Source organism: Sinohyriopsis cumingii, chromosome 11, assembly GCF_028554795.1.
Source record: "Sinohyriopsis cumingii isolate HCF-2022 chromosome 11, ASM2855479v2, whole genome shotgun sequence".
Taxonomy (NCBI): Eukaryota; Metazoa; Mollusca; class Bivalvia; order Unionida; family Unionidae; genus Sinohyriopsis; species Sinohyriopsis cumingii.
In genome coordinates, this window is record NC_142971.1 from 1915208 (window position 1) to 1942062 (window position 26855).

Below are 26855 nucleotides of genomic sequence, written 5' to 3' on the forward strand. Positions count from 1 at the left end.
CTTTGTTTCACAGATAAGGCTCATTAGGGTAAAGCAACTTCCAGAGTTTAACAGTGAACTTAAAGTTCCTCAGTTGGCACTTTGAGATCTCTTCAAGGATGAGAAGTTTCACTATTACTTGCTCTAATATCACAGCAACAATATTTTACTAATATAACAAATTTAGTTTTGACAGTTGTTTCACAAATAAATGTTCCTAGTTTCTGAAGAAAAGGAATTTTGTTCTGTGGTTAATTGACAACAAAAAACAAGTGAAATTATACCAGATGTTTTTATGTACACATGATGTTGTTGAAACCTCTTGAAAAATGTTCAAAATGATGTTGCAGATGTTGGGTATCTAAAATAAAGGATAATTTACACAAAAAAGCCAACAACTTCATTATAAAAAACCTCTTTCTTTACAATTATTTCCTAAATGGTTATAAAACAAGTATTAGCCATTAAACAGCACCATTACATCCCACCCAACCCACATTTCATTGATGTCCTGTGGGGATGGCATCCCCTTAAATTGTTGAGGTGTATTTAACACCCTTGCTTATACTGCTTTTTGGACCTAATTGTGCACAAGTTATCGAGGGAAAGGTGTAACTGGAAGAAATACAAATTCTTAAGTTTTCTACTGTCAGTCAAATCCAACTGATTCTTTCATTTAAAAATGAAATAGAATAAACAGTAACAATGCAGACTATTTTAGTCTTGATATCCATCATAAATGCACAGCAGTAGTATGTAAAAAAAAATAACAGAAATAAATATTTTAAATATACAACATCAAATGCAGTTCGCAAGGCGCTATGAGAGATTATCCAACAAGATCGAACAGATAAATACTTAATTTCAGGATTATCAATCGTAAATCCCTATTGCTTAAAGTAATGTTCTGTAATTTCTGTCAAAAAAATCTAGATTTACTTATTTCTAGGAATCTTGTATACACTCACAAGTCAAGGATAATACACAGGTAGAGGGTCTATGTTGTTTGTTCTACTGATTACTCTTAAATGCAAAGACCCAGATCTGCAGGTGCATTATGTAGTGGCAGATCTGGATCTATGCAGTTTACAGACTGACTTAAAAGTGATTATATATGGTATTGCTCTAGCTTTAAGGCTGTAGTGTACAAAAAATTTGCAATATAAAGAACTGAAAATCTAGCTTTGAGGTTTAATGAATAAAACATAATGAAATTTTAAATTTTTTAATATACATAGATGTGCATATCTATATCAATGTAATAAAAATATAAAGTCAATGATAATATTTTTCGTCTAAGCATTACTTTTCTTGGATAAGTAATGTTAGGTTAAGCTGTCATCCATTCATTCATATTTCTTGTACCACTGTTCTATAATAAATATATTAGAAGCATTTTGTAGTGTGGTATTTCTGAATGAATTTGCTCTGCTAATGTAAATTGCTGTACAGGTAGCAATCTAACACTGTGGGATGATTAAGATTACACTTATTGCTAATGTAAATTGCTGTACAGGTAGCAATCTAACACTGTGGGATGATTAAGATTACACTTATTGCTAATGTAAATTGCTGTACAGGTAGCAATCTAACACTGTGGGATGATTAAGCTTATACTTATTGCTAATGTAAATTGTTGTACAGGTAGCAATCTAACACTGGGGGATGATTAAGCTTATACTTATTGCTAATGTAAATTGTTGTACAGGTAGCAATCTAACACTGGGATGATTAAGATTACACTTATTGCTAATGTAAATTGCTGTACAGGTAGCAATCTAACACTGGGGGATGATTAAGCTTACACTTATTGCTAATATAAATTGCTGTACAGGTAGCAATCTAACACTGTGGGATGATTAAGCTTATACTTATTGCTAATGTAAATTGCTGTACAGGTAGCAATCTAACACTGTGGGATGATTAAGCTTATACTTATTGCTAATGTAAATTGCTGTACAGGTAGCAATCTAACACTGTGGGATGATAAAGCTTACACTTATTGCTAATGTAAATTGTTGTACAAGTAGCAATCTAACACTGGGGGATGATTAAGCTTATACTTATTGCTAATGTAAATTGCTGTACAGGTAGCAATCTAACACTGTGGGATGATAAAGCTTACACTTATTGCTAATGTAAATTGCTGTACAGGTAGCAATCTAACACTGGGGGATGATTAAGCTTATACTTATTGCTAATGTAAATTGCTGTACAGGTAGCAATCTAACACTGGGATGATTAAGCTTATACTTATTGCTAATGTAAATTGCTGTACAGGTAGCAATCTAACACTGGGGGATGATAAAGCTTACACTTATTGCTAATGTAAATTGCTGTACAGGTAGCAATCTAACACTGGGGGATGATTAAGCTTATACTTATTGCTAATGTAAATTGCTGTACAGGTAGCAATCTAACACTGTGGGATGATTAAGATTACACTTATTGCTGATGCCCTGTGAAAGACAAACTGCTCATTTATAAAAATAGGAAGTTTTGACACTGAAGCCTACAATTCAAGAGCTACGGTACTGATATGATATGCTGGGAAACCAAAACCTGGGCAAGATATTTATCAAAGATGGCCAGTAAACAAAAAACATTTAACGAGAAAATATTTAGTGGACATTAGATGTTACGTAAAATTTAAACAGAAAACAACTGCTCTGAATTAGTAAAATGGTTAAAATCATTCTCAGTCTTAAATGGAATAAAGTACTAGATACATCTGCATATGCTAGTTTTACTTCCAATTTTTTTTTCATTAGTTGCATTTGGCCCAAATTTCATTCACAACATCACATCTGGCCACCTCACCGTCATACATGACGTGTCAAAAATTGATTAAAGGATCATAAACATAATTATATTTTTCATCGTCAAAATTAATTTGTAACAAATACAAGTTTTATTTTTTTTAAATATTGTTTACAACTTATTTTGTCATGAAAAACGCAGTTAATATTAAATTCATAATTTGGGAAATTCTGTTACATTCAGTACTGACAGAAACTACTAAAATACCAGTACAGTGGAAAAAATCCCATGGTACATACCACTGTAAAATAAATACTACAGTAAACCAGTATACAGATAATGCCATGCACCTCTATTATGAACCATTAAAAATTCTCAGCAAATATAGATACATGTAACATGAATTATCAAACAGAAAATATATAAAAAAATCTTGCAATATAGACCAAACTTAAACAATTGAAATAGTCTCTGGGTTAATCCTTGAAATTTCAAGAACACTAGGTTGAGGTATGTCATTTAGAACAAATGTTATTATGCAAAAACAATATTTTACTTTTTCTGCCAAGGGACCTTGACTTTTAGACTCCAAATCAATAGGGTTCTTCCTTACAGTAAGTTTGCTAGTCCACAGATGGTCGAGAACTTCAACTATTATGCAGAAGCCATTTGACCTATTGAGCCCAAAATCAACTGGGTTCTTTCTTATCCCAAGTGTGTGTTATCCATGGTTTGTTTATTGCAGATGATGAAGGATTCTAGTTTGCTAAGTGTAAACCATTTTTCTTCTCTTGGTCACAGCGACCTTGACTTCTGACCCTTTGAACTTGAAATCAATAGATTTCTTCCTTATCACAAGTGCAAGTTATCCATAATATTTGGTAATTATAAATATGGTGAAAAATTCGAGTTTTTGTGCAGAATCCGTTCATATTATCAGTCAAAGTGATATTGACCTATGAGTTTTTGTGCAGAATCCGTTCATATTATCAGTCAAAGTGATATTGACCTATGAGTTTTTGTGCAGAATCCGTTCATATTATCAGTCAAAGTGATATTGACCTATGAGTTTTTGTGCAGAATCCGTTCATATTATCTGTCAAAGTGATATTGACCTATGAGTTTTTGAGCCTGAAATCAATAGGCTTCTTCTTTAGCACAAGTGCAAGCAATCCACAAAGTCTGGTAACTGTAAATGGTTGGAAAGTAAAGATATTGTGTAGAAACTTGGTAACTGATGCAAGGATGGATGCAGAACTCAAAGACAAACCAAATCACTAAGCTGTGTGACTATAATATGAACAGTGTCTGAGAAATGAACTTAAAAATAATACAGTAAAGCCTGTCAAGGGTAAAAATACATGTCATTTGAAGACATTTTTTTTTTTAGGGAGCTGCAGTTGCTCACAATTCAATTACCCTCAGTTTGATGACAACCAGGCTACTATGGTGTGTTCAAGGGACTTGGCATGATAACCCTAACCCTAACCCTTTAGCCATTAATGTGTTAAACTTGCAGTTAAAACTAATCCATAAACCAACAAATATATATCAATCTCAACCTTGGTCACTTAGGGTTAAGTTATCCAAAATGTAAAATACCTATCATAATTAGTCCTTCCCACCACACAGCTCTGCCACTAAATGTTGTCAGAGATGAACTCCTTCCTCTGACATCTCAAACTCTCATTGTCTGAGTGGTTATGGAAATTATATAGATCAGGCCTGTTATTTTTCCAGGAAAAAGAGCAAGGGTTTTGAGGATCCAGCTTTTTGTCCTTGCTTATAATACCTTTAAATATTTGAAATGCTACATGCAGGATTAAAATGTAAAAAACCATTATACAAAACCTTTTCTCATAAAATATAACCATAATTCATGCTTTAACATTTAATTTGCCAAAACTATAAGAAAATGAGGACAGTCTACCAGTTCCGACAACTTGGATTAGTCAATAAAACAAAAGGTATAGGTAACATTGGCCTTCTCTTGTACAGTACTCATAGTATTGTTAGGAGAGAATTCACCTTAAACACAACAGTTGAGCATTAAATGTGAAGCATTCAATACGGGTCACTGTGACATGCTTTCATTGTATGAGAGATGTATACAATCAAAAAGTAAAATTCTAACATGAACTGTGCCTTGGAAATGAGCCTTAACACTAAATCTAGCCAAAAAACCATGAAGGAAAACGTTTAAGACACCAATGCAACTTTTGTGATAAGGATGTAGTACTCTTTCATGTCCTTCCCCTCAACATGGTTTACAATTCAAGGTATATTTATGTAAAATTAAACCCCAATCACTCCACCTGGTTTAAACAAGTTAACAGTTCACCATTTCATTCAGAAGGCTTATGAAGTGGAATAATAAATATGCTAAGTCACTTGCTTGATGATATAAGCCAATTTTTGTCAAATGTAGATTTGTCAGTGTTGGCTAATTAGGTGAGATGATTTTTCATTTATGGTACAATGTCACATGATTTTTAATATTTCTTCTTATTACAAAGTTGTAATATGATTGAGTTTTACATGATGACATAATGACAAAATCTCTGCATCATACTGTCAAAATGGAAATTGTACAATTCTACCTTTTAACTGCAATTTTTAAATAATGTAAAACAACAATTACAGACGATTGATTTTTTGATGAATATGAAGTTGGTTTTATGAACCCGTATACATATTATATTGACCTCTGTTCACATTGGCCAATATGAGGTTTAGTGATTTATAAATATCTTATTATATACTTTAGAAATGTTGTTGCTCTGGATTAATATTGCAGAAACACATTCTTTTCAGGTGGTATCGAAGACCAATGGGTTACAATACCTTCACAATAATCCTGACACACACCGCATATTTTTAATTTATGCACCACCATGACAGCAACACTAAATTAGGACAATCACAAAGACTAGATCTTTTGCTCATCTTTTCATAACTGTATCGTCAATTATCATTTATGTAATGCATCTTTTCATAACTGTATCGTCAATTATCATTTATGTAATGCATCCATAACTGTATCGTCAATTATCATTTATGTAATGCATCTTTTCATAACTGTATCTTCAATTATCATTTATGTAGTGCATCTTTTCATAACTGTATCTTCAATTATCATTTATGTAATGCATCTTTCTTTTCCTAAAACCAATACTTCACTGTATTTATTTGGCTGAATGACATTTCCTCTTCTTTAAATTCGTTTCATTCACATCTGAATCAGAATCACCCCATGCATATACAAGCTTCCAAAGCAGTAGAGTGTATTACTGTGTGGTGCTCAGTTTTCATTCATACAATGAAGGATGTGTTGTTGTTGTTGTTATAGGGTTTAACTCCATTTTTCAGCACATGATAGACGACTATACATTGAAGCCAGTATAAACGGTGGAGGAAGAACCTGGGAAACTACCAGCAAACTTTCTCAAATACCCACATTGGCTGAGCCCGAAATTCAAACCCATGCAGACAGATGTGAGTTGGCAGTGATCCATAATGGTGAGAACTTTCGACCGCTTGGCCCATAATGGTGAGAGCTTTCGACCACTTGGCCCATAATGGTGAGAGCTTTCGACCACTTGGCCCATAATGGTGAGAGCTTTCAACCACTTAGCCACTCGTGTCCTGAAGGATGTGTAAAATGTTCAATAAAATGTTAAATAATACTTTGTTTCAACTGCGTTATTTCTGTAACATAACAGAACAATTAATATGCTTTTTAAAGTATGTAATAAAATGAGTATTGACTTAGTCTTAGAAAATACGGTGCCCCCATTCATGTGGCACTGAATGCCCTTGAAAGCTCAAGCATTCTGAGCCACATGACCTTGGGCCCAATATTTTTCAATACTACATTAACAAGCAATACATGTTCACATCAATAACTATAAAAAGTTGAAACTGGAAAGCAAATTTGTACAACTAACTATCAAATTTCAACTGAATGTAAAGCATATTTTCTGAAACAGGATTGTATTTTAACTTTTCAACATAAAATTAATAAAACTATATACATCAATACTTAATAAATGTAATAACAATCAAAAGATATGGAATTTGTGTGATTCATCTAGAAATGAAGATCACATATATGTATGATTTGTAAAAACTACAAAGTATGACATGCGGCCATTTAAATTCATTTGTAAGTATTTCTCCAATTTTTCTATTATAATCCAAGTAATATTCAAAGATTCATACAAATGCGATATAAACAGATTGAAAAATCTGTTTATTCTGTCCACTTTGCTCAAAAGATAACTACTGCACATGATACTGGAACACCTCTTCATTCTGAAAGCACGTATCTTCTTGGCCGTCCTGTTAGCAGGCTGGACGTCTCGCTCATTACTTTAAAATCTGAAATGTGAAAGAAATTATATTACTTGACTGTCTATTAAATTTTAAGGACCTGCCAATGTTGTGTGTGCGTGTGTTGTGAACTTCAGTTTCAAACACCATCAACATAATTTTGTTTAAATCTGCTCTTTATCTACACCTTTTCCCTCTTGTGAAAACTAAAGCTGAATGAAGGTAGCACTAAATAGTATATCAAGGTCCATGTCTGTATTCATCATGTCGACAGAAAATCCAACAATGTGATGCATTACAATGCAATCATGCTCATGTATATATAAGCTGTGAATAAAATGACAAACATTTCTTCAGGTTATTTCATCCATTTTTTGACACCCACACACCCTCCAACAGTGAAAAAAACTGAGTAAAACTCTTTCACCCTATTACAGATCAATATCATATGAAATCATGGAAAAAACAGAAGCAAAGGCTTCTCATGTGAGAACCAAATATGTATAAGACCAATAGAAAAGTGCATTATGAATGGAATATTTCAGGTGCACATAGTGTTGGTCCTTGCAAGACAGCCCCTATAACAATTGTGACCTTGAATTTAATCCCAGACCCAACTGACACAAAGCTTTCTCTGCACAAGGTAAATTTACAACTATTCCTACCATTATTTCTGATGCCTTTGCTAAAAATGAAAATGATACTGGGGGATAATTTAACAACACCTTCTACTATTAAAAGTGTACCCCATTGCCAGACTTATAAAACTGTTTACTGGTAGCTTAAAGATGCATAACACAGTATCATGCAATGTCTACGGCCAATCATATAAAAGTGTTTACTGGTAGCTTAAAGAAGCATAACACAGTATCATGCAATGTCTACGGCCAATCATATAAAAGTGTTAAGTGTTATCTATGCATTCTTATGATTTAAAAATCCACATTTAGAATTACTGACATAAAATCTGAATATAGACATAGCTTCTATTTAGATAGAGCAGTTGTTCCTAACCTTTATAAGTAACAAGACCCCTTCTTCTTAACTTCCAAAAATGTTGCAGACCCCCACATGCTAACAGTTTTACCTTAGACTCCTTTCCAATAACCCCAACACCCACAGGTTAGGAACACTGAGACAGAGCATTCTAATGGACTAACTTAAGAAATTCATTTGAAACAATAATATTGTGAAGTGAAAAAACAACAATAATATTAGTTCTACAGGACTGTTTATTTTCTATTTTCATGCTTACCTATTATGAAAGCTACCATAATTTTGCACTCATAACAGTCCTGTTCAGTGACATATGCTTTTCAGAAATCTTTCCAAATCATAAGTCAGTTTATTTAGCAGATATAAAACTCAAATACGATCCTTGGTTCTATTAGTTTGTCTTGGTCATTAGATCAATGTTTCTGTGACTGAAAGTGATGGAAAATAAAAAAGGCTATCAAGGCATGTTATGTGCAGTAAAATGAAGGCACCATCATTGTGAAAGAGTGCAATTGTATGCAATCCACTAGCACACTGAAGATAATGTGTGTGTGTGTGATTTGGATTATTAACGAAGCTTTAACAATTTTTCAGTCATATCGCTAAGATGTCTGCAGTGTAACGGTTTATAGTGATGTCTAGCACTGGGGCATCATGCCGCAGACATGAAGTATGATGTCCCACCCAGTCACATTATCCTGACAACACGCCGATCAGTCCTAACACTAACCTCTTAATGCTGAGCGCCAAGCAAGGCAGCATTTGTACCATTTTTGAAAGTCTTTGGTATGACTCGGCCAGAGAGCGAACCCATGACCTCCCGCACCCGAGGTGGATGCTCTAACCACTAGGCCATTGAAGATAATAAGTGCACTGCAAGTGAAAAATGGGGGTAAATGATGCCATTCTGATGTTCATACTGAACAGAATAAATGTTATTATATGCAATGTTTTGAACCTCTGGAGATTAAAGCAAGGCAGCACCCAAGGATGGGAGGGTGCACTACAGATAGGGATGGGTGCCACCTAGGAGAGCAGGGTGCAGCACCCACCGATAGCAAGAGGCAAAACTGGATTCAGAGCAACTTACTGTAAATTCACAACATTTTATGCAATACAAAAATATTTGTGGGTTTATTGGTTCCTGCACAATGTGACCAAAATTAAATCTGGGATGAGATGGGCTATTCTGAGGACATGTAACATTAAGTAAGGCAGGATAGTTTGAATAAGCAATGTGCCAACATATCCCTTTAACATGATTGATTTAAAAATGAAGTCAGAGTAAACGGAATTTTTTTTATCATGGATTGCTGAAAACATAATGACTGTTAGACCCAAGAAACTGGTGTCAAAGTGTATTTAGAACTTTGCTGGGAATCCTGTGTCAGCATTGTCCTTCTGGGCTGGTCCACAGGTGTAGTGACCTTGACGTTTGATCTCAAAATCAATAGCCTTTCATGTTATCCCAAGTGTAAGCCATTCATAAAGTTCAGTAAAGGTATGAAATGTAGAACTAATTGTCATGAGATTATGCTCATAAAAAAAGTAACAGAAAAGAGTGAAGACAACAAGCTTTGTAAAATTTAACAAATAATTTATTTCCCTAGAATACGAAGTGAAAAATGAGAAAAAAAGAACTTACAGTATTATGAATTAAATCCAAAAATAATCCAAGAATTAATGACACAAATCCTAGTAATAAAAAGTCCTGAATGAGACTGAGTCCAAGTCCCAATAAGATCCAAAATTGAAGGCGATGATGTGTCTGTTATGGTCAGCAAAGTGCTGATGTGTCAACAGTCTCTTCTTGAATCACAGAAATATTATTCAAGGTTTAAACTGAGTATAAATTCCTATGAATGTCTTTTCCAATAATTTTGTCAGAGCAGTTTTGTATTTCCAGAGAAAATAATCGCTTGAATTCAAAATAAAATTCAGCCCAAACTGGACACAATATAATACAACTTAAAAGTGCTTAATGTTAAAGCACGACTGGTAACATCCTTACAGTCACAAGATAATATAGTTTTCTGCATGACCTCAGGTCACATTAGCATTTTCTAAAAACAACCATTACCTACTGGAAAATAACCTTTTAGGATGATCGTAATGAGCCTTGTTTACTTACAACACAATAACCTATTAAATTCACATGGAAATCTCCAAAAACCCTGACCCTGATCAGCATATTTACCACTTCTTGTTTACCTGAATAATAATTCAGTTAATGAGCTCATATACATAGAGAATAATGATGCTATTATTAGTTATTTACATAAATGAAATAAAAAAAATAAAAAAGTCAATCACATCAAGCAGACATGAACTCAATTCTGGACAAGGTCAAGTCCAGTAAACAATGTTACATTACAATAACATGTAATGAAATAAAAAAATTTTTTAGAACTAACAGACAAACAATTAAATATACATAACATAATGTTACTGTGTGAAAATAATTTTTGGACTGTGTCAAAGAGTGACCTTAACCTTTGAACTTTTGATCCAAATATCATTCAGGTTCTTCCTCACCCAAAGTGCAAGCTATCTAGTTTTTGTAGCTGTATATGCTGAAGAACTCAAGTTATTGTGCTTAAACTGTTTGTTTTTGCTTCAGTCAGAATAACCTTGACCTTATAGCTTTCCAGCCTGAAATCAATATGGTTCTTTCTTTAATCAAAGTGCAAGTCATCTACAAAATGTAATAACTGTAAATGGTAGACAACACTTGGTAACATACAGATAGATGAATGGGCAAATGGACAATATCATAACATAATATGGTGGATGAATACAATTTTACCTTCAAAGAGAGACAAGAGTTAAAAAAGAATTAGATACTTGATACATATCTGTGGGACAAAATCCTCTTTCTCTCTCTTTCTCTGTCCTTTCCTGTCTATGCCAGTTGAAACCAATGTCACAGACACATAAAAAATAAATCATAGTGACCTTGTTTCCTTAACTAATGATAATGTATGCCCTCAATAAGTCATGTGGTGGATATGCCTATGATGTTTAACCAATCTGAATGAAGCCAGTGAAGCATAAAATATGGGTTAAAGAGCAATAGTTTAAGGTTCAAAATACCATTTGCAGGAAAAGTTCTCCTTTTATAAAGTTGGCATGAACCAGGATGATGGGGCTGAGTAAGTTTAACTAAAAATAAAATCTACCTTGATTTAATACAAAATTATAAATGGGCCAGGATACAATACCTGGCAACCCAATATGCACAATTCACTTGCATGTGGCAAACAAAAATAGTAGCGCAAATATAATAATAAAAAGTCAGTTACAGGGTCCTTTCTATGAGACCAATTATAAGGACACAGGGTTGCCGACTCGGGCCCACTTTGACCTAGTCCTAGGCATCTGACGAGTTAATCTGATCGGCCCTAAATAAATGGAAATATATCCACACTATCAATCCAAAGCACATGGAGTCAATATTAAATTACCATGACCATGCTAGAAATTAAGCTTTGAGGTATGAGCTATCATTATACATGAAATCTTTACCTCTTTCCTTCAGCCCTTTCCCAAAGTTTCTGTACACCACTACCAGTTCAATCATTAAAATCAACCAGGTCAAAAAGGCAAGAGCACCTGAAACAAATTTTATACAAAACTTGTGAAAATTAATCATATATACTGCTGAAGTAATTATCGCTATTATTTAAACTAGTACATTAGTCTGCATTAATATTTCTTTGTGCCTCAAACTTAAGTTACAGTAGCAGAAATGTCACCATTTATAAAAAAAAGTAAAGTGTATCTTTGACTGAATTTTATTTGTTTCTTCCACTAATTTACAATAAAAATGAAATTACCTTAAGTTTATCAAAATAAACTGACAGCACATCAATGACTGGTAAATTGTGAAAAAATAATTTATTTTAAGTCATAATAAGATCAAGTGAAGAGAACATGTTGTGAATATTTTCCTTTCTCCATGTACCAACATTCTGTTCACAAGTTTGTTTTTTCTTCCAAAACTGCAGTCAAGTTCAAATGCATCTAAAATTGTTTAAAATCAGGTCCTCCTTACCAAATTAGCTAATTCCCATCTTTACATGGAAAATTCAATATATTATATTCCATCAGTGACACATAATAAAAAGAACAATTACTCAACACCCATCTTTACGTGAAAAATTCAAAATACAGTACACTAGAGATAACTGGCGGCCCTAAGGACTGAAGGTTCCGCCAATTTGCAAACTTGGCAGATTATCTGGCAATTACTATAAAGCATGAATCACAATAGTGTGCACATGCTGTATTACTTACGTAAAACAATTTATAAAAAAAAACAAGGTTCAAGAGACCGTCAATTACCCAGTGCTGCCAAACATCCAGCAGCAAATTAATGAGTCTACTGTATTATATTCCTTCATTGACAAAAAACCCAATTGCCTTAACATCAAATATGACTATGGTCTTCTGTCATACATTTTATTCAACTGATTTAGGTAATAATTCAAAAGAAATGACTGCCAGATTTCTGATGTCCTAAATCCTTTCATGATCATTATTATTCAAGTCCAAAATAGCAAAGGGATCTCATTACGAGATAAAAATGTTGTATTAAAAGTTCTAAAATTCTTAAAAATGTTAGTGGTTTAATGCCACAAATCAAGTCTTACTGGCAACATGCAAGTAGTCCCCAGATAATGTGCCAGTAGTCCCCTTGGACAAGTAGGATCCAGTGCCAGGACACAGATTGGTATACTTTTCATTAAAAAGGCAAAGACTGTGTTTTGAAATAATATCTTCATTTTTTTCTCCCTCTCTCATTTGTATATTTATAGCACCAAAGTGTATGGTGGCCATTAAAGTCACCAATTAAAACAAAATGAAATTGATAATGGTTTAAAAAGATGTTCAAGTCTTAAATCAGGTTGAGTGACAGGAGTGTTTGGAGGGAGATATAGTCAGCAAAGTGTAAGAGATTTGTGTAAGACACTTGAATCAAACTGACTGAGCGTTTGGAGGGGGATATACTGAACAAAGTGTAAGAGGTTTGTGCAAGGATTCATAAATCAGATTGACTGACTAGAGTGTTTGGAGGGAGATATACTGAACAAAATGTAAGAGGTTTGTGCAGGGATACATAAATCAGATTGACTGACTGGACTTTTTGGAGGGTTATTTGTTGTTATTGTAGGGTTTACCGCCATTTTTCAGCACACAATAGGCTATACATGGCAGCCAGTATTAATGGTGGTGGAAGAACCCGGGAAAACCCCGGAAAGAACCACTGACCCTCGAGAAGCTACTGGCAAGCTTTCTCACATACCCACATTGGCCGAATCCGAGACTCGAACCCACGCAGACAGAGGTGAGATGGCTGTGATCCGTAACGGAGAGCGCTTTAGACCACTTGGCCACTTGGGGGAGGGAGATATATTGGAGAAAGTCTAAGACTGGAATATTTAAAGGGAGATATATTAAGCAAAGTGTAACAGGTTTGTGCAGGGATACATGAATGGCTGAGTTTATTATTTAAGATGATGGACACTCCTCCAGCAGCCTTATCAGTATTTCTTGACAAGTTGTTTTAAGTTTTTAATTTTGTATTATTAACTCTGTTGCTATGTTTCCTTAAGTCAGAGAGAGAGCTACTGGGTCATGTGCTTTAAGCAGAAGACTTATTTGGTCAATATTTGCTTTTAAACCTTGGCAATTCCAATGTATTATGGTGTAAGAACAGAATGTCTAAGAGGCTTCCCTGACATGGTATCAGGGGACTTTCCAGCTTCCAAACTCTCTAGACTTCCCAAGGTGCTAGGATGTCAGAACCTTTAGAAGTTTATTATATATTTTAATTCTCTATGTATCTGGTCTGGAGAATGCTATCCAGTGGCACCATTGGTCTGCTGCTCTTCTGTTGGGCTGGATTTAACCAGTTTCTTGCTCATGGAGTTGTGTCATACAGTTACTGTGACCACTAAGCTGACACTGAATTACTTATGTCATGAAGCATGGGTCAGAGTGATACACTTTTGTGAAGAAAGTTTGAGTACAACTCAAAATGCATCCCTATCACCACGTTTCATGAATCTCGATATAACAGTGCATTAACAGGGTGATGAGCTAAATGCAAATATTTACTCTAAGCCAGTAAAATGTGAAATGTAGGTCACATTGAACATCTTTTATTGTAAGGGTGTGGTACTAACAGAGATGCATAAAATCATTCAGTCTGATGATTCTAACACCAACACAACTACAAAAATAAAACAAAAAATTTAAGCAAAGTCAGCGACGCCTGAAATAAAAATCACAGTGAACTACTTTTGTGATGAGGGTGTAATACTCATCAATATGCATCATCTCACCAGTTTCAGGATTCCAGGTAAAACAGTATTTATACTGTGTGCAAAAAACTTGAATTAAATGCAAAACTTAACCAAGAATGTGTATATATGTACAAAGTAATCTCCTGTGCCCCTCACCAGGAAGATGAGTGTTATGAAACCTACTTGAAAACTGTTGCCTAAGACCTTAGAAGAAAGAATAGCTGACATTCAGTAAGGCTTTACATGTGTATATGATTTTTACTGTGCAGACACTGATACCAACACCATAGGCGGTACAACAGCTTACTTATATTTGTAGATGTGAGCTGAAAGTCTTTTAGTGGAAATTCCATGTTGCTCTGATCATCTATGCAGAAGGAATAGGGATAGCAAGGTTTTTGATATGGCCACCATTTCAACCATGTTGGGTGTCACCATTTTCACTGCAGATCATCCATATGTCATAAGTCTTTTAAGAAAACTCCATTTGTCATTTATGACAATCCACAATTCAAAATATGACTTTTAGTGAAAACCCAATATTAATATTACCATCTGTTCATCAACAGTGTGATTGAGATTATCAAGCTGACCACCATGGTTGCCCCACTGCATGTAAAATGGACACAATTTTCATTTTGGACTGAGTGGACTTCAGGATGAAAAATGTTTGCCAAATTTCATAATTTTTCTCCAAATAGTTTAAGAGGATTAGAAATAATAAACAACACATGCAGATCCATCACACAAGTTCAGTAGATATATTATGCAACCAATATACATAATTCCCTTAGTCAAGATACTGGAGAATTCATTACAAAGCAATACAACTTTTCTTGCAAGCACAAAGGCCCGAATTTAACATTCAGGAGATTGAAATCATAAGAATAATTTGTCCTGATGATTTGACTCTTTTTGAATAAGCTGTTAGTGAATGCTTTAAATTCATGCACTGTACATAAGAACATTTTCATAAGCATCAAACTTTTGTGAATCAATTGAGTCAACTATATTGATAACATTCCATCTAATTTTTGTTGTGGGTTTAACGCCATTTTTCAGTACAAAATAGGCTATACATGGCCACCAGTTTATCTGGCTGAGAAAGAACCCAGGAAAACCCTGGGAAGACCTACTGATCCATGGGAAGCTACTGGCTAGCTTTCTCACATACTCACACTGGTTGAGACAATGACTCAAACCCACGTGGATAGAGATGTGATGGCAGTAATAGGTAAAGGCATGTCACTTAGATAACCTGGCCAACTTGGGCTCCGATCCATCTAATTTTACAATTTTAAAGTCATACAATATACGAATTGCAGATAAGCATATAGCAAACATTTTTGATCCCAAATACATTAAATTTATTAGAGAATAACGAAACTATATTATGGATGAAAGTAGTTACCTGCCAAAAGATAACAGTAGGTTACAATACCAGTGACTTTATGTTCTGTCAGACCTGTATATAACTGAAAGAAACAGTGCATTAAATATACCAGAGAGAAAAAGAAATAATACAAGGTAATGGTTTACTTATCACAGGATACAGTTAGTGGCTTATTGTAGTATATTGTCATATCTGTTAATGTTGGTGAATCACTGTTCCATGCTACAGAAAAACATCTGCCAGTCACATAAATAATGATCAAAATAAAACCTAATGATTACCACCCCCAGTAAATACAACACATTAATATGTCATTAATTTGCTGAATATATTCATAGAATTTTGGGAGGTTTTAAAGTACCATATTGATAGTGCTGAGTGAAAGATTAAAAACAGTACCAACTAGTTGTCGTAAAGTGGAGGTAATAGACAAGAGTTTTTTCTCTTGGTCTATATGGTATATAGAAAATAAATGGGAAAACTTTTGTCTTTCTGGGAAGGCTCGAAATGAGAGGTAAAAAGTCTATTTCCCAAAAGTTAATGTGATCAGGGTATGTATTCAGGTGAGAAACAAAGAAATCATATCACAGTTAGTAATAGATGAAAAGAGAGTATAGTGGATATGTGCCTATAATTTGCAATCAATTGGTGGTTATAATAACATGAATCCAGCTTTACTGGGGAATATGTAATTATCAGAATCAACAGAACATGAAAGTATAATCACACATGGTCATGGATGTGGTGGAATATTAAAGACCATATTTAAAAAAATGAAGGTCACTGATTGGCTGAAAATACTGGAAAAATGAAATTTATTTTCAGATGAAGCCCACATATGGGATATTGTTGTTGATGCCATAGCTACTACTGGAGGTAAAATGGAGCTTTTTGGGATGATAAAACTGATTTTACTGATGTATTGCAAAGTTTATCTTTTCCGAGATGGAATTACCCATGTCAGGTTAATGAGAATTCATTCTCCCATAGATGAACCTCCATTGAGAATTCTGGAAAGAACTGAGACCATAACATAGACCCAGCCTGCTGCCAAAAGTCAATGGCAATGAGCCATAGTCCTCCTATTTTTTTCAGGACTAGACCACTCATGGGACATCAGAGTGGGAAGGAAATCAGGCAATACTGACAGATAAGTTTAACATTATTAAAAAAAATAATTAGTTCTACTTCACCCCAAACAACATTATAATATCAGCAAGACATTACCTGACACAATGCATAGCGAAATCTGCCAGTATGGTGTGAAGCTAATGGCCTCAATAACGTATAAACTCACCATTACTGTAGGAATGTCCACTACACTAAAGGTTGAATCTGCTCTAGCTGTCAATTTTCTTTTTTGCCATGACTATGAGGAGCAGATACATGAATGTATAAGAAGGTCGTCATGTGATCACCAAATGCGACATTCATAACAACCTTCAGTGATGAATGAATGAGAAATGTCCATGAGGTAGCAATGGCTAGGACCTCATGCTTTTATTCCTCATAAATGAAAGGCCTTTGTTGGTCAGGGACTGATAAGTTCTTTTGATTGTTTGAACAATTCACCTAGAAACAGAGGAGACTGAAATGTCAGCAGAGCCCTTTATGGGGAGAAAAAGAAACTTACCACCCTTTTATTTCCTCTTTAAAACAGCCAAATAGAATCTTAATAACCTAACTGGATATAAAGTCAATCTTGATCATCCCATGCATAGTTACAATTGATACTGGGGATCTTTAAAGGTAGTGGAAGATCCAAAGGAAGCTTGCTTTTGATTAAGAAACCATGTTGGCAGGGAGAGATTCTGACTCATAATTGCCACTTAGCCTTAGACAACCTTGTTCAATAGATGCTCACGTCTTCATCTTGTTGATGCAAAAGAGAGCAAGAAAATGGTCTAGACCAGTGATTCACAAAGTTTTTGGGCCACTACCCTCTTGGTTATCCTCAGCTCCACCTACCTTACCCCATAAAAAGCATTATTCAGCATTAACATCCCCCTCGGTAATCCCACTGTCCCCCAGGGAGTGGTACCACCCACTTTGGGAACCACTGGTCTAGATATTAAGACTCATAAAAGAAGTTTTTCCCAAGGCTCAAAGAGGGTTAATGACCATATGACACATGAGGTTCCATTTTGATGCACATAAGCAAGACACCAGTCTCTGCAGTTCAAGCAAGCTATCTTATAAGACTGGCAATGTGAGAGTCGGAACCAATGGATGGACCTTTAGAAAACTTGAGTGTGTTTGACAGGACTGTTCTATAATTCTTGATAGTAGAAACTAGTATTGCTTCTCTTCAAAGAGAAACAGAAGAAAATCAGCTAATGCACTCAAAACGGAGCAGCTAAAATTAATGCATTCCTACTGCATCAATCACGAAAGATTCTCCACTTGGCATCATAAACATGGAGTGTCTCGTGACATGTACAATGTACCCTGCAACTTTGAATGAAAACTTGCCCTGGCAGATAGATCACCTGAGATGTGGGTGGAGGTGGAGAATATGTGGGCTGTTATGATGTGTGATGTGATTTGGATTTTTAACGTAGCTTTAACAATTTTTCAGTCATATTGCTACGATGTCTGCAATGTGGCAGCTTATAGTGATGTCCAGCACTGGGGCATCATGCCGCAGACATATAGCAGGATGTCCCACCCAGTCACATTATTCTGACACCAGGCTGACCAGTCCTAACACTAACCTCTTAATGCTGAGTGCCAAGCGAGGCAGCTGTTAGTACCATTTTTGTAAGTTTTTGGTATGCCTAAGTCTGGCAGTCTGGGATTAAACCCATGACCTCCCGCATCCAAGGCGGACACTCTAACCACTAGGCTACAAGAGTGGTGTGGGCTGTTGTATGGAAGGGGTCCCCTGTGCTGAGACAGAAGGTCCCAACTCTGAGAAAATGTCCCAGACAGTCTATCAGAGGTCAAGAAATGTGTTGAACCATAATCATTGCAGCCACAAAGGAGCTAGATCCTGACTTTGTGCATCACTTGCAGATTCCTCATGAAGTATGGGAAGGTGTAAATGAACTGGGAATTCCTCTACAGGCTGAATGCATCCAGTGCTCTGGCTCTCTTGATCTGGAACTGGGAAGATGCAAAAGCAGACCTGCCAACCCTGACGGATCTGTCTCAGTAAGGCAGTTGATTTTTTTTCTGTAAGATTAATCAGCTTTTCAGTAAGATGTAACAAAATATCAATAACTGCTATTGTAAAGCTGGAAAAGGTAATTAAAAGTTTGACGCATCGACGATAAACATTATGCTCAACTAAGAAGTTTGTAAAGTACGCGTAGACTTTATTTGTCACTAGTACAGTTGCACAAACTCTAGTTGCAAACCCTATGCAGCTCAATGGCTTGTTGCCTTCTCTCAACTGGACATAATTCTTGGAAAATTTTTTCCATTTCACATGATGATGGCAATCATATCTCCCACCATGAGACATACTCAAATTAGCACGTGATGTCCAATAGTCTTTTCCAGCTTTTTGTTTACAAGAATCTGAATACTCCTTTTTATTCTTCGGTGTTGATTATTAAAACTTTTCTAGAAGCTTATTTTCCCTTTTGTCTTAAACATGCATCGCTTTTTGGATGCCATTTTAAAAATTATATACTCAACAGTTTGATCATGCAGCTGCTTCACATGAACAAATAGGTGCAGTTTAAAGCATCTGGGGTGCTGCTGTAAAGTTAGTCTGGTTCCCTGACTAATTTCACTAATTCTAAGATGAAACCCAGATCCAGATAAAACACGGATGAACCAATTATCTGGATTTTTCAGCAATAATCATTTTTCCATAGTTTTTGCTAGTATGCCGTAAGTTCGTATTTTAAGGGCAATTTTTATAAGACTTACAGCAAAATTGTAAAAGTTGGCAGGTCTGTAAAAGGGGTGCTTGTTGATAAGTTTTGTTGCAATCAAGTCCATGTAAAAAGGGTCTCCACACAAACTAAACTGGAGGTCTGCTATGGATTACTGCAAAGACCACAACAAACTAATATAGTAATCTCTTCCAAGGTTACAAAGGAAGTTCCCAAACCTTCACATTATGAGAAGACGCACATGTGTTGCCTTGATACCTGAGGTACGTTATGAATGACATGTCTGAGGACATCATAACACTGCAACTTCATACTGTATCAATGCATACCTGTAGGATTAGGAATACTGCTCTTACTTTGAGATTGTTAATGTGGAGGACAGACTCTTCTCAGGACCATGAACCCTGTTGAACTATTCCTTCTGGCTCCTAGACCCATCCTGTGATTAGATCAAAGCAGGGTTTGGTGGGGTGCATGGGGTCTCCAGTCCAAAATCCATCGATTTGCCCACCAAAATTAAGTGATAGGGAAATTCTGGTCCAAGAGAAATCTGAGCTGTTAGGAATCTCTGTACAGTTTCCAGTTCATAAAATGGAGAAACTGGAGGGGGCACAAGTGCAGCCTTCGTAGTGAAGCCAGTTCTGCAATAGAGTTCAAGATCCCCAGAAAAGATAGCTCTGGGCAAGCCAACAACAAGGTCATGGCTCTCAGTGTCTTCAACTGGACCAGGATCCTGTCCACTTTGTCACATGGGACAAGGACTAGTCCCCTGTTTATAAAGAAATGTATCTCATGTATATAAAATCCTGAGATGAGACAATGCCAGCAGATTTTTCTAGGTTGGATATAAAGCACAGCCAGGTGACTATGAACAAGCGGTGGGACAGATTGTGAGTTAGGGACTCTTGTGGCCATTGCAGACCAATCAGTTGTTGAGATATTGAACAATGCAGAAGAAAGTGTTCCTCTTTCTTTAAACACAAGTAATTTAAACTGGCTGGTAAAACTGCATGTAGGTTCTTGCTAGAGGAGCATATTGCCATAACTAAAGCTGGTATATTCCTTTTATGACAGAGATGACCAACCCATCATTTGTTATGCTCAACCAGACCTCTGAAAAGGTCAGTTGGGTGTCTATGGAGATTGATGGAAGTGGAATGTACCACAACAGAGGGAGAGAGCCTCTAGTCCAAGTCCCCTTCACTTCCTTAGGAATATGGAAAAGTCCCACAAATTTCAACCCTTTGCCACTCTCATGATCCCACTGGGCAGTCAAAGGTCAAAAGTGAGGTTTAATATGGGATTGCTTCTTTTACTGGAGCTTTGAGACTTTAAAGAACATGGCTGACAGCCCCTGGGTGTGTTCAGGCTGTTCATGCTTCATGACCTGTTTTGACTCACCAGTGATGGATGCAAAGGACAAGTGTTGCTAGTCCCTCTGGTCCCGAAACCCACATATGGGATGAGACTTCCTAAGAGGTACTCCATCTCAAGAGAAACAGCCCCCGAGAGGTAAGTGCACTGTTCAAGCAGTCTTGGAAGTGTCCAGAGTCACATTCCTGTTGAGGTGGAGCAACTCTGTTGATAGTGCCATGGTCATTGATAGAGCATGCTGGGATGTTTTGATGACCACTTCCAGTAAGCACTGAGCATTACTGGAGTTGGCAATTACTCCTTCAGCAGACTGAGCTGCCAAGAAAAAAGTTGGCATGTGAGGCAACAGTGACATAGCCTTCAACTCTAAAGCCTTATCTTAATTGGGATGCCAGGTCCCCAAAGGAATGCCCCAGTATCCTATCTGGGAGTTTTAAGAGGCCAGCAGTGAAGTGAACATTGCAACAAGCAGGAGAGACCATAGGTCTCAACATGGGAAGGTAGGAATGACATAGCCAGCTCTTGACCCTTGATAAACCTCAGGAAAAGCTCCCTAACTAAGGTCAAGTGGATGACAAAACAAGGTCTGGTCAGAAGGTAACCTAAAAGACAGTCTCTTGAAAATGGTAAGCATTTTGTATCTTCCAAGCCTAAGGACTTGGGACACAAATCTCTCGGCATAAGATGGTACATTTTGTTTATCACCTACCTTGTCAAATTAACAGACCTCTTCTTCCTCTGCTTGAACTGATGCATAGGAGAAGGCAAGAAACTGTAAAAGAGGACAAAGTGCCATATCAGCCTACTCTGTGTTGAACTTCTGAGAGTTCACCAGGATTGATATGATCTCCTTATCCTGCTCCCGCTACAGAGAGGCAGATCTTTGTGATCCCATATTTTTCTGTGGGGGAGACGTGTTTGATGTAGTTATGACCTGGGGAAAAAGGCAGACGTGTCCTGAGACTCATCTGTCTAAGTGAGGGGACTGTCTCCAATGGCAGATTCAAAAGGAGGACCTGGACACCTCTCATCTTTCCTGGGGGAGCTTGGGAGAAGGTGCCAGGGTCAAAGGATGAAAGGGAAGGATAAGTCACTTCCATGAAATGGATATCCCCACATCCCATATGGATTCAGAGAGAATATGGGATGCTGATCTGAGCTCCTTCCTTTGTCAGGCACCTATATGCCAACTCCCAATTCCCAACAGGGTTTAACAGTAGCCTGGCAATAGAGGTAGTCTCGACCTAATCCCTGTTGCATACCATGGGAGTTAACAGGGTTCCCATAATTGGTGAATGCTGATAACTCATTAACCAATCAGGCAACTCTGGTTTGTAGGAGGATAACCCCACAGACACAATCAAGCTCAATCACAGCTTTCAGGAAGGCTTGATCTGCCAGCAGCCTCAGGGCTAGCCTGCTCTGAAAAGGTGCTGCTCAATGAGATTTTACCTCCTTTTCTTCAAGCTTTTGGTAAAGTTCTTGAAAAATTAACAAAGCTAAGAGTAATATAAGATCTCACTTTCTTTCCTGAACAAATAGAGGAAATGAAGTTCAGAAAGTTAAATCATTGGTTGATGATGATGACTGTTACCCATTAGGGGATTGATTGAAAATGATTGATACCCAACATGGGTTTAATTGAAGATGATTGATGCCCAACATGGGTTTAATTGAAAATGATTGATACCCAACATGGGTTTAATTGAAGATGATTGATGCCCAATACAGGTCTGGTTGAAGATGATTGATGCCCATTACAGGTCTGGTTGAAGGTGATTGATGCCCATTACAGGTCTGGTTGAAGATGATTGGAGAATGCTACTGAAACTTCATAGGTTTTAATCTGTGGCTGGTGTAGCAATACAATCAGAATGTTTTTCCACAAATGTATTTTTGCTACATTTCTATTACAAATGTTAAAAAAGGGATATTTTACTTAAACTTGGTAAAAGCTCAGTGGATATTTAAGAAGGCAGGGCTCCCAGCTATATCTGTCAAGATCACAGGGCTTTTATTGGGCATCTAGCCTCAATAATGAAAACAAGATATGAATTTTAAAGTAAATCATAAAAGAATTAGAAATCATGACATGCTAACATTACCAAATTAATACATGTTATGCAATTTAGCTTACAAATTAGCCAATAGTAGTAACACAATGCAGTGAAATAATTAAAAATAATTTAGCTTACAAATTAGCCAGTAGGAGTATCACAATACAGTGAAATAATTAAAATAATAAGTCAAACCTGTCAAATCTGTAACTTAATTTTTCATTACCAATACTATATAATATACCAACACAGCAAATCAAATGTTAAAGTTATGCTGCAGAAACTAAAGTCATATGTATGTATATATGTATGTATGTATGTATGTATGTATGTATGTATGTATGTATGTATGTAATAGTGCTTAATGGTATCTCAGAACAATAATAACTATATGGTGCAAACAAAAGCAAATGTAAAAATTAAGAATTACACAAAAAAAATCAGAAAGTAAAACCATTTTTCCAATAAATGTAAACATGAAATACATGATGATAAAGTACAAAGGGCTAAGATGTTGCATTTACAAAAAATGTATATAAAACAACAAATGGCAACACATATAAAATCCTTAAAATATACAGCTACAGGCAATAAGAGGGTGTAACTCCATACAGACTACTTACATCTGCTATTTTATACACATAATAAGCTGGCTTAGCTAGGCCAAGAAAGGCAAATATCCAGGCTGCTGGTTTGATTTCTCTTCGTAGCTAAAGTGAAAATAAACAAAAGTTTTAATTAAAATCCCAATATTTTTTCTCTGAATACCCTTTCAGATTTGTTTAAAAGGGGGATCTGGGCTTACCTTTCAGCAAGGATTCCTCAGAGCAAACAAAATGTAAAAATTCCTAAAATGGTGCGGAATGGACTTATTAATGAAGAAAATCATGAAAGTTCTATTAAACTAGCTTTATTCTGTTTGAAATTCTAGTTTTAAAATTTTTCAAGTTTAGTGCCTCAGCTTGAGTTTCTTTGCTCTGTAAATCCGATGAGTTGAATTTCTTTCTTCAAAATGTTTTGAGAATATGTGCCTAAAGTTTTCAGTAATGGAAGATAAAATACCTGTAGCATACTTAATTTATAAGTGGCGGAGGAAGACACTTCAGGAGAAGGCACCTTTTGTAACAAACAAAGCCTCCTGTCAAAAAAACAACATGCTAACCCTAAGGCAATTAAACACCATGCTAACCCTAAGGCAATTAAACACCATGCTAACCCTAAGGCAATTAAACACCATGCTAACCCTAAGGCAATTAAACAACATCTACTAAACTCTGATAGGTCTTGTTAGTGCTCAGGCAAACTACGATTCACCTTCAGTGGTCTGAAACAATCTAACAGCATCAAGGAACTGAAAGTCTGAGACCTATTAATGAGTAGAAATTAGTCCCTTGGAGATTTTGTGTCACAAATATTGGCTGTTTAAAATATGGTCTACAGGCACCAGCTGTATCTTGCACAGAAATATGGTAGTGCAGAATGGATCAAATGCATCAGCGTCAAGAACAAGAAGGATAATAATAATAACAGCAACATTCATTAACAGATTATGCAACAGGTATCTCCCATTAAAATAATTATAATAAGCTTGAATAAAAATACAATTTAAAGTATTTTTCCTTTTTACCATAAAAGAGTGTGTGTGTGTGTATACTGTTTGAAATGATGGCTTTGTCAATAAATTGCAAACAGAAATTACAAGTTACATATAAAGATATTTTAAAAAATAATAACTGAATATATAAATATACAAATTAATCAAGTATACAAATAAATGACAACATAAATTCAGCTTGGACTCTTCAGAACTCTATCTGACCATCCTAAATTTGGGTTAGGAGGCACTAACTCTTCATTTTTGAAAATTCTGTTATGATCTCTTCATGCTGTTTCAGAAGTAGAACCTGTCATATACAATGATACAGAATACTGTATAAACAGAGTTTTTAAGTTGAGTCCATAGAATCTGTCATATGTAATGATACAGAATACTGTATAAATAGAGCTTTTAAGTGAAGTCCATATAATCTGTCATGTAATGATACAGGAACCTATACAAACTAGGTTAAATAATGAGCTGGAAGATCTGGGTCTATGCAGTTTGTTGGACTAAAAAGTTAAACAAATAACATAGGCATTGACATGTCAGCACATTATGTGATGGCAGACAAAGGTCTATACTGCTTGCAGTTGGACTCGACTTATAAGTGAATACATACAATAGGTCAATCTCATCCATAAGTAGTTATAGCTGGTGGTGTGGAGTAAAACTCTGCCAAGTTCCTGCCAATGAACTGTAACCCCAAAGGATGGGATTTTCACCATCACACATCAATAAATGCGACTATTTTCTCACTTTCCTGGTTCAATAAACATGGGTCATAAACAAAATGGCACTCACTTAGTACACACAAAAGCAAAACAATCAAATGGAGAAAAAAAATCACTCATTATTAAATTTTGATCTTTTACAAAGAGCATGCAGTATTTGTTTTGCTCCGAAAAAACATTTGGTGTAAAGTTGGAAATGTGGTGAAAACACACTTACATAAATGAAGTTTTGAAACCGAACCAAGCAAAAATAGTTTTCCAATCACACCAAGCAAAAATAGCAGAAAATAGTGACATTTTGACAAGATAGCAACAAAAAAATTAAGTTGTAATATGCTAACAAAAAATCTATACTGACATCAAGATAGGTGAAGCAACAATATCTTGAGGTAGGATACAAAAAATCCTGCACAAGTGTTCCAAATTTAAAAGAGAGTCTATATTTAGGGAATGTGAGACAAAAATCATGTTACATTTAAATGACCTTGATCTATCAAATGATTTTTACAAAATCAAACAGGTCTCTTAAAGGGACTGATGCTCTAATGGCTGAAAAGAATTTGTATGAATTCATTCTAGTCCATTTTTTCTCTCCTTTTACAAAAGTTTGGAAAGTGCGGAATAATGAAATTGTCTAGGATACTGAGAAACTCCAACATGCCAAATTTAGTGAGAAAAATATTTTCTTATATGTCTGAGATGTCATGTTCCCAAGATAAATGCTGTAAAAGTTTTTGGCATGGCTATTGACCCTTGATCTAGTACTACTGAATGTGTCTCAGATACTGTTAAGAAGTACCTACAAAATGAACAAGTTATTGAACTTGCTTCATTCAGTGTGTTCTTCAGATATGTACAGATATGTACTGGGTTTAATATAAATCTTTATTACATGCTCATTTTTTCCCCGTTAACTTTACATTGTCAGAATCGTTCAGTATTACCCGATACTGAACTCACGTGACAATACACATATAGCATTCACATGCATAAAGGAACTACTTTCTATTGTAAACAAACAATGGACACAGACGCCAGCATTTTTGATTTGTACACAAATCATGTACACTCGCGTAAGAGGCTCTTTACATTATGGTTGTTTAAATTTGTTTCGGAATAAACTGAAACAGATGATTGTGGACTGCCACATACCAGCTGCTTTGGCACAATCCACATTGATACAATGTTACGGATTTAGGCTAGCTACATTATATAAGATACGCAAGATAAGGTCCTTACAAATAACATACAAGTGACAAGTCATATACTCTCTTCTTTAGCTGGTGATAAGAATGGCAAAATAAAATATACTTACAGTTTTACATCCTAAATTTCCTCAAAATGTATTTTCTTAATTCTGCAAATCCAAATTACATCAGCCATGTCATAGGTTTTCTATCTGGATTACACATTTCGAAATTGTGCTGTAATTTTGATGATAAGTGCAACTGCATCCTCCTTACTGCACTCAAAATGAAAT

General features: G+C 35.7%; 1 protein-coding gene across 3 annotated transcripts in view; it reads right to left on the reverse strand.

Moving 5' to 3' along the window:
• Window positions 1-252: 252 nt before the first annotated feature.
• Window positions 253-26855, reverse strand: part of LOC149787515 (uncharacterized) — a 63885-nt gene continuing 37282 nt past the window's right edge. Inside the window, exons 7-11 of one of the 3 annotated variants that reach the window (XR_016424064.1) lie at window positions 23668-23754; window positions 15787-15850; window positions 11593-11679; window positions 3855-7119; window positions 253-3748 (exon numbers count right to left, since the gene is read on the reverse strand). Coding sequence is in view for 1 of the 3 variants with exons in the window: in XM_089973642.1 (XP_089829768.1) it covers window positions 7049-7119; window positions 11593-11679; window positions 15787-15850; window positions 23668-23754 (309 nt within the window). In the remaining 2 variants the exon portion in view is untranslated. Of the gene's footprint in view, window positions 7120-11592; window positions 11680-15786; window positions 15851-23667; window positions 23755-26855 lie in introns of all 3 variants that reach the window. The other 2 variants (XR_016424065.1, XM_089973642.1) reach the window with 2 other exon arrangements.